Consider the following 10,005-nt stretch of genomic DNA (forward strand, 5'->3'; position numbering starts at 1 on the left):
CAGGAAAATGCTGATTTGATCTGTTTTTGATATTATAAGTTTCTGACTGTGAGGCAATTTGGATGTTGGCTTCAATTTAAATAATTCTTTCTCGCAAATTTTTGACGATTACATCGACAGAACGAAGCCAACAGTATACCTTAAAGAAATTTCATTTAAAAACTTCCGCATCATACTATTTTTATAAAATAAACGAGAAGACCTAATGAACGGATGGCCTTGAATTAAACCATTAAATCATCCATACTGAATAGAATGGCCACTTAAACTTGTGCGACGATTCCTAGATGCAAATTAGGCATGAAACGGACAGTTGGTAATCGTATCCATTCGTTATTCGACCGTCTCTGCTCTTAACTGCCCTACCGTACGCTAAATACATTTATTTTGCTTCTCTGCACGGCCTGCATTGCTGCGCTGCTGTTGATTACATTCTACGATGTCTCGCGCATCGAAACCGGTGAAGACGAAGAGAAGAACGTTTGAACACAGATCTATTTTTCCGTTACTCAGATATGCATATTTTAATAATTCATGCTGAGCACCTTGATAAATGAGATGACACGGTGATAGAATTACGATTATTATCGAACTTGTATGAACGTACGATGTATCTTCTCTCGGTGCAGGCTAGTAAATAGGTGTTTTAGTAGAGTTTATTTTAACTCATTTGTTTATTCTATTTTATAAATTTACTGCATATTATTCGAGCAAACGAAGGATAATTTTTATTCTTCTGACTGTTCTTGTATACAAAACATTTCCATTCGAAAATATTTCGATTTTTTATATTTTTTTATGATTTAAATTAAGAAAAAATGCTGTAAAAAAGATTAATTTAATTTGTATGTAAATGTGACTAATTTCCAATCAAATCTTGCAAGACGATATTCAAAAAATTATAATATTGGTTTCACCCTAATTGTCTAGCTTTCACTAAAAGAAGATTTGCACTGTTCTATGATAATCGCAATTTATTAATACCATGCTTGCTGTGTGTTTAAATAAATCTTGATTTTGCATTTCAAGCAACCTTAACGCAATAAAAATCAGAAAATGTCCACTCACTTGGGTGCCGGGTAGATGTCCAGGCTTTTCTTGCTGCTTTTCCTGCGCCGCAAAATCCGCTTCCCGGTCGCCTTGACTTTCATCTCCAGCGAGCCACCGCAGTGGGTTCCGATCTTACTTCGATTGTAGGGGAAAAACTTGCGTATCGCTTCTGGCGGTGTTGGCGTTGGATTAATTGGTGATTTCGTGCGCGCGGTGCCGGTGGTTTAGGGCAGTCGATGGTGAATTTCATGAACCCGGTATCCGATGAGCATTTGAGAACGGTAAATTTCGGTTGAAGAAGATTGAGTGGCGGAAAAAAAAGAAAGATTCAGACCTTTGTTTTTGTACTTTGTTTGTAGATTTTTTTTTCGTAATTTTCGGGTGACCACTAGGAATAGACTCTCACTACTATTTTACTCATCGGGTTCTTCACACTAGAGCTTCATTCCACTATTTAAAACATATAATCTCGAACCATCACTAAAAACTGGACTTGCTGAATTTGCTTTTCGTGCCACTAAAACGATGTGCAGAAATTATGATGTTGCAACAGAGCTAGCACTAAATTAGAAAAAAAAAACTTTTCTACTAAGCATTCGTGGCGGACAGCTACTTCAACTTCACAAAGTGCAGGACAAACAAAATCATGTATGCATCCACGATGGTACAATGATGATGACCTGTAGGAAACCACACCGGCAACACTTCGCAATTCTATCGGAGCTCAACAGTCTGGCTGTTGTCGCTGGGGGGTGTGTCAAGCAGTCAGCCTTGACCGTCAATTACTTCTGTTGCCACTATTGCCGGGACCACTAGCTGCCGAGAGATGGGCCCTGGAACCGGCACGATCCGGTGAAATCAGTTGGCCAAGATCTGATTTCCAAAGCACGTACGCGAAATTATCACGCCTCCGTTGACGTCGTATTGTCGGTATCTCGCGCGCGCGCGTTCGTTCACTTGCGCTGCTACGGAGCAAGTCCTTGGGGGTTCAGAGCTCAGCCGACGAACAAACTAAACAACGGACAGCTGAGTTTGGTACGACCTAACGACGTGGTGCGGCGCGTGGAGTTCTGGGCGACACTCACCAACAACAACTGCACTGCACATGGTACGACCAGTCAGTGCCAGTGTCAGCACGAGCTCTGTAAGTGGCCAGTCGGCTTGTAAAAAAGCAAACGCGGAATTGGAAGCCGGCTGGTGATTGGCGAACGATAGGTTCCAGTTTGCAGTTTGCATCGGAAAGAAGAGATAGTGTACGAGAGCAGTGCTCTGACGGTGTTTAATCGAATTGATGCATTCTTTTGGAACCATTCAATTCCGTTGCAAAATTTGTAGAGTTACAAATAGACTAAAAATTGAAGGTGACTTTGTCTCAATCAATATCTAGTAGTGCAAAATGTATGGGGCAAGCGTTTTGATGCTGGGAATATATTTTAAGCTCCTACTTTAACTAGGTTTACAAATTTGATTTAAATTTCAAGTTTGAACCTAAGCAATAAGTATAAATAGTGTAAGCTGCGATTGTTTTCTTCAAGTCGAGTTAAGTACAAGACACTAAAGACGCTTACCTCACAGTTGAGATCGAAATACGTATCTGAAAAGATAACAAAACGTGGTGGAATTAAATGGAAAGTGCTAAACTCATCCTAGACAGTTTAAGACATTCCACTAAAAGAGCTTAAATAGTTTTTCTCAAATCGTGTTTAAGAATTTCCAATCAAACATGGATCGCGTCTAGCGGAAACGTTAATCCATATCAAATAGTCAAAGTTGTTTACTTTCTTTACTGAAGTAGAGAGTTTCAAAGCAGAAATTTCGACCAAAAAAAACATGAACACTGTTGTCGTGGTGTTCGCCTAGATTTGAAAAACAGTTCAAAGCAAAAATTATCTATTCTTCCCATCCATTCCACTAAAGATGGGCAGTATTCTTCCGTTACAATTCGGGGAGCCAAGTTACTCTTTGCTACTTCTTCTTCTCTTCTCATTGGCAGTATTGACCCACACTGGGACAGAGAGCCGCCTCCCTGCTTAGCGAAAAATTCATTGGGCACTTCCATGTTATTAACTGCGAGAGGTTTCAAATGGCCAGGTTACCATTTTTTACCCGTATATCATGAGAAGCTAGCATGATGATACTTTTATGCCCAGGGAAGTCGATACAATTTCCAATCCGAAAAAATTGCTCTGTAGAATACCGGCACTGGAATCGAAAACCTGAGCCACCCTCAGCATGGTCTTATTAGAAGCCACAAGCGTCTCACCGGGACGTAATGGTTAAGGAGGGCCCCATGCTACTATTTTCTTACATATAAATAAAAGTTATAACTCTGCCTTATGCTAAGAGATTGCGCGCATTACGGAAAACTTGTCAAAAACCAATTTCAAAACTACTTCACGCTTCAGAGGCACATATCTCAAAAATCAATGCTGCGTAGCAAAATGCACAAAAAATAATTTTGAGATTCATTTGTAACTCATTATTTGAAACCAGAAACGCGAGGTGAGGGCTGAAGCGGTCATTTTGACAGCCATTTTTCGACCGTGATTGACAATTCTTAACATGATGATAGGGGCATGAATCTTTCCTATCATTCAATTCCAACAAATGTGTGTTTTGTAAGCCGCTATGGAAGGATAAAGCTTATGTCCACTTTAGAATCCGAATACGAAAACATATGTAGTCTATAGGGTAACTTATCGACATACAAATATGGTTAATAACACCGAAACAAAGGTAATCTTCATTGCACTTCAAAGGAAAAATATAAAATGTAAATCATTTCTAGCTTCCTAGTGACAATTTTAAAATTTCTCCTTTTTATCCTTTCATCAAACGCCGTACGAATTACCTCTTTTTGGAGACAAACTTCCTTTGGCACATTTGTTCCACTCATTTTAATGTTCATCTGAGTCATGTCCTAAGTTGTTTAGATTCCACTTTCTTCATTATTGTCCATAATGTCTCGATGGGCCAGAACTGGTGGAAGTTAAAGGATTATGCTTTTATTGTTGAAATCGACGTGATTATCGCGGTTCAACTGATGACTTCCGAATGTAGGGATGAAACGATACTAACTTGAGGTATCGAGTACTTTTACATTAAAGTAAAGTAAAAGAATATCAAATACCGCAAGGAAGGCGATGTAAAACAAAAGGTCGTATAAAAAGTATGGAAGCAAAAAATTTCTTCATGCGTCATTTTTCCAGTCTTCAAAAAAAATTAAAAAATCCAGTTCGAAGATCTCTCGTAGAGCACCCATCAGAGAAATGCCATGTGGACACTCTACCAATGTCGTAGAAAATGGATGGAAATTTTTCAAAATCAGCTGACTTGATACAGAAACATCAAAAGTTCTGGTGGCAATATGAAGATTTCCACGGTGATGACGACGACGACGAAGATGGTAAGTGCGGCGGTAAATACTTCCGGGACAATAGAACAGGCCTCGGCAAAGAGAGAAAGAGGTGCCAACGATTAAGGTTAGCAACTGCTAAAGTACATCGAACTCACAAATGTGTAATTCAATCAACGTGTAGGAAACGTCAATTGCGTCGATGGTCAACCAAAGAAACGGGTAGATGTTTATATGCTCAATTCATGCCCGCTAGTAAAACGTCACACGAACATGCAGTCAATCCCACCTTCGCTGGGGGGTGGCAATCAACGTAGAGGATATATAGTGACAGATGCAAGTTGTCCTGTGAGCAAGGATTTCAGCCTAGGATTGCCTCAACGGATCAAAGAGCCTGAAGACCTGAAATGAAATGTCTAAGACTGCGGTAATTGGTACCGCGTCATAGGATACTCTGTAGCTTCCTAGCGTAGAATCGTAGGTATGGATGAAGTGCAGGTAATGGTGCAAAAATAGGTGCACAAAATCTTCCCCATTTCCACCCAAACGTCATAAGGTAAGTCACATATTATTCACCTTAAGAAAAAATCAATGGATCGAATATTTCAAAAATATGATAGCCTAAAACAATTTCTTTTCTGTTGCTGAAGACAGGAATTGGCATTGCTTGAACTGATTCAACTTCGTTCCGAACTGGCAACAAAACGAAATAATATTGCGTGCTGAATTACGACACTATTTACTCGGTTGTAGAGACCATGCAATTCATCCATTTTAACACGTTAAAGCCATTTAGTTAATGTCCTGGTATATTAGCTCTGATGTTACTTTGCTAGCGAAATAGGCCGCAAAGTTAAGAAGTCTTCTGCTTCTACTACCATTCCATAGTATATTGAACAAAAATAATGCTGTAACTGGACGGGACCGGATCTGTTGCTTATGCATTACCAGTAACGATTCACAAGTTGCTAACTTCATATCTACTACTTTTGTATGGGTTATATTGACTCTTTCTCATGAAATGTTCGTTGCTCCGGTGTTGTGCATCCTTCAAAGAGAGAAAAACAAACTGCCAGCAGTAGAAAGAGAACTGATTGTGTCCTTTGAGAGCAGATAAAAGGAGCGACATCGGAAAGTCCATCCCTGCGTTTATCACTTACCTTGACTTCCATTCATTTATATCATTTCATTTTCATTTCATTCGTTGTATTTAGTATATCCATATTTATTATATTCATTACACATGTGGTCTTAATTATCTGGAAAAATAGATGTACATATTCACATATGCGAGTTTTCTACATTACTGTAAAAATTAACGTCCAAGTCGGGTGCAGGCTTAATCCCTCGGAAATAGGCAGCAATTACCTTTGATTGAACTTCTCAATTCGAGTTGCTTCCTGTTTTTCTTTTGTTGAAAGCGCATTTGGATATAGAGAAAAAACTAAATCTTTACTAGTCAAAATTCATCCATATCTTTACACCATAAAGCATAAAGGCGTAATTCAGAGTAAATTTAATACAGGCGCTCAAGAAACAAAACCGGTTAAAAATGAACTTTTTCCTGATTTACCTGAAATTGCGGTACATGGGCTTTTCGGTTTGTTTCTTTTCATAACGGAAACTGGCAGTTTTAGCGTGAATTTTCGCTTGTGATTTCAATTTTGTTTTCAATGTTTTTCAAAGGCTAATGCATCAGTGTGTTTTGTAAGAAATATTTTGAGCTAATAAAACTATGTTGTCATAAACATCAAGCTTTCCGAAGATATTGTACCCATGTTTGGAGCAGGAGCAGACGATCCGCGCTGGTATTAATAGAACTTCCAACACCACCATCGATGACGGTACGGTTGAGCTTCTACGGTACATACTTCATCATATTGGATCCGGAATAATCAGTATTTACATTATATCTCATTTTTAAGTCAAAGAATATGGACGAAATTTAAACTAGGTTACGATAACATGTGAAAAAAGCGCTAAACAATGTTAATCATGGCAACATCCCTTACATTTGCTGGGTAAACACGTTCGCTTAGTCTTTGTGTACCTGATCTGCCAAGTAATCTAGCCTCCATCCAGAGATCTCGAAACTTTCAATTATCTATGCAGAGTTGTGATCACATGTTATTTGGACTGGAATGTGAACAAAAACATTAAGTTACGTTCGGAATTCAGTGTAATCAGTGAAAATCTTGGTCATTCTTCTTTTCTCGAATGAACCTGGGAGATAAACGAAAATCGGATTTCTTGATGATTTCTTTCTTCCGTTTCTTCATTTTCATTCCTCATTCACTTTCGCTATGGTAAATTTTAATAACAAATTGTGTTTTGACGGGAAAATAAAAAACGCCATACATGCTATGGAAAATAAGCGGGAGATGTTGTAAGTAAAAAAATTTGGTATAATTGCTTTTGTTTCTTATCTTTGTCTCAGTTTCAGAGAGCGAGTATATATGGCGCTTAAAACCTAATGCTCTAGTATGTGTATGCTGGACAAAAGTGGCATAAGTAGGCTGTCGTCATGCTTTCATGAAGTACCCATTATCTGAATTGATGTGAATACTTTTCGCCCATCGTAGCATGTATGCTTTTTCAGGGAATTAGACTAAAAACTATGTCCCATCCCAAGACGTTGAGGACCCATGGAGTGAAGCCATTAATCTTTCTTAGCAAAGTTACTCCCAACGATTCGTCAATCATCTTCCTAAATGTGGAACGAAGGTACGGCATTATTGTCCCTGCTTTCCTCCTTTCGTAGATTCAAACTCTTTCGTTGACTGATCATGTTATTTATTGCCACAATAATCTGATTGTTGGGGTACCTTGATTTTCTCCCCAAATTCAAGCCTGCACGGTGGGCCTGGCCACTTTAATACTTCAGGTTACATTTATGGATATGCTGTAAGATTAACGCAAGACAAGAAAATGCCCTCGGGAATACAACTGACATTTCCAGGATGCTTTTCATCATTGGCTTGAGCACAAGTAAGACAAGACAAGAAAAGTACAAAGAAGACAAAATGGTATCGCATAAAAGTATCGATACCACAAAAACACGAATTGAAAGTATCGATACCTACTCGTATCATAAGTGGAGTACTCATAGATTTGATGGAAAATTCAAAACTATGAATCAACAGGGGAAGAAAATTCAATATTTACTATTATTAGTTCTTCGATAATTTAATCTGTTTATCTTGAGAGTGTATTTAAGGGCTGTTAAACTTATTTCACGTGTTACTTTTAAAACATTTACGCGAAACAAATTGCATCTTTTGATACCAATTCTTAGCCCACGATGCCGCCGCTAACCTCTCTTCGATAAGTTTTTCCAATGGGATGAAACACCATGCAACACTATGGTTTCAGCCATTTACTACCGAGTTTAAGGAAAATTTCTGGTTTCGATATGGAATTGAGAGTTACTAGCGTTTTGTTTGGATCAATCCGGGGACACTTTATGCATTGATGCATTATGAAAGCTTTTATTTATTGAGTTATGTTATTAGTAAAATATTTTAGTATTACAATGCAAAAAAAGTGTTCAATAAATTCAGAACTAACGAGTCTTCACGGTGTATTTTTCTGGGAATTAACAGCTCTGCCGGATTTCGGGAATATAAAATCACGTTTTCTGGAACGTCTTTGGAAAAACGTGGACTGTACTCTCAAATCCAATAAATTAAATCACGGTGTATTTTTGCTGTCTGCACGAATTCGGGAATGTTTTTTGCGTGGCCACGTTCTTATTAAATTTAAATCAAATCGTATTCTTCAATAAACAAAACATTTTTCACTGGTCTATTGGGTATTGTCCGTTGTCCTTCATTTAACGCAAACCGTTGAATGAAGACGGTGAAGCTGTTTGTTTTGTTCTCCAGACCCTTAAGGTTTGGACTAAATCGCTTTAAGATTCTGGGATTTTCTACGGATAGCCTCTCGAATTCACTCGTCTGGGAATCGTCCCGCAAGGGAATACGAGACGTCTGTCATCACTTTTAGGGATTGAGGATAGCCTACATGGGTTATCACGATCCCTTAGTTCTTAAATGAATCATAAGAACTCCCAATAAAGCTTACTATCACTTTTGTGAATTTCACTAATAAAATACTCGCATTAGCACAAATGCCAGTGTTGAACTTGGCAGAAAATGAATAATTGGTATTTTATCTTCAGAATTAAATACTTAGCAGATTTATTTGAAAAATACGAATGTTTCTATTAAGGTTTATTAAATTTGGTGATTTTAAATTGGGTACTTGATTGATTCAAGTACTTCGATTCTGATACTCTCACTTGGTATCGGTGTATCAAAGTATCAGATTCCCAAAAAGTGCTTCTTGGTATCGGTGGAATCAAAAGCATCGAGTATTTACTGCATTTACTTAGTATCGATTCATCCCTATTGCTGTAGTGGCTACCTTTGGCAAATCTGGCTACAGCTTCACGGGACCCTTTCAAGTGGTTCTTTCACGAAACTTAGTACGCGGTTTTTGAGACATTCTTCCTTGTACAGTTTACGAATGTCTAATGTCTTATTCAAGGTCACGAACACTTTGGTATTTTCAAGTTGCTGCATATCCTCGCCAAAATCATCAAAGTTTTTTGGCAAATTCTGTCCATAAAAGTTAAACTGAATCTCGTGTCATGAATGTAACTCCTCGTGCCGTCGCCATGCAGAATTTTTAGCCAGGAAGCTGTCCTAAATCAATTTTGACGTAGGTTCCACCGTCTTTGCAGACTTTGAGAATAATGTTTGAGCCTTTGGCTATTAAATATAATCTAATTTTATGTCAACAAATTCGAACGCAGATATTTACGTTTGTTGCTAAATATTAACTTTTAAAACCAGCAGCACGTCCAAACGATTGTGACAGAAAATCGATACGATTTTGAAGCATTTGAATAATGGATCTGGATTTGCAGGATCTAGAATATGTGAGAAAATTATTGATTTCCATGAAATACGGAAACAAAAATATCTGAAGGTAAAAGTTTAGGTCATGACAATGATGAAAACAAAAATCATGCGGAATATTTTATTTGGGATACGTCCCGTCCCAGGTTAGAACTATCTGACAGCATGGTAGTGTCCGATTGGAGTAAACGACCGTCGGGATAGTGTACCATTCGTGCTAGTCAAGTAAAGGCATGGTACTTGAACTCTGAATTAAATTACCTTAATGCCATTACCCCTGAAAATGTCACATACAACCCAAAATGTCGGAAATTCCGGAAGAATTTCCGATGAAACAAAAAAAGTGGTTTGAGATTTCTTTATAGTTTCTCCGAAGTTTTCTCCAGGAATTCCTCGGAAGCCCTCCAGGAATCTCTCTCGAATTTCCTCCTGAAATTCCTCCAGGAATTCGTCTACACAGTTCCAGTCTCCAGGAATTCCTCCGAAAGTTCCTCCAGGAATTCCTCAGGAAGATCCCTCCAGGGCCCTCCAGAAGTTCCTCCAGGAATTCCTCCGGAAGTTCACCCAGGAATTCCCTCCGTTAGTTCCTCCAGGGAATTCATTGGAAGTTCCTCTCCAGCAATTCCTCCGAAGTTCCCTTCCAGGAATTCCTCCGAAACTTCTTCCAGGAATTCCTCT

At 38.5% G+C, this 10,005-nt stretch overlaps 1 protein-coding gene across 1 annotated transcript in view; it reads right to left on the reverse strand.

Moving 5' to 3' along the window:
* The window catches only part of LOC134213508 (P protein), a 198,943-nt gene extending 197,616 nt beyond the window's left edge, over positions 1-1,327 (reverse strand). Inside the window, exon 1 of the mRNA XM_062692622.1 lies at positions 1,069-1,327. Within this exon, the coding sequence (XP_062548606.1) occupies positions 1,069-1,151 (83 nt within the window). The 5' untranslated portion in view covers positions 1,152-1,327. The remainder of the gene's footprint in view (positions 1-1,068) is intronic.
* Positions 1,328-10,005: the final 8,678 nt, after the last annotated feature.

The sequence above is a fragment of the Armigeres subalbatus genome, chromosome 2, assembly GCF_024139115.2.
Source record: "Armigeres subalbatus isolate Guangzhou_Male chromosome 2, GZ_Asu_2, whole genome shotgun sequence".
NCBI lineage: Eukaryota > Metazoa > Arthropoda > Insecta > Diptera > Culicidae > Armigeres > Armigeres subalbatus.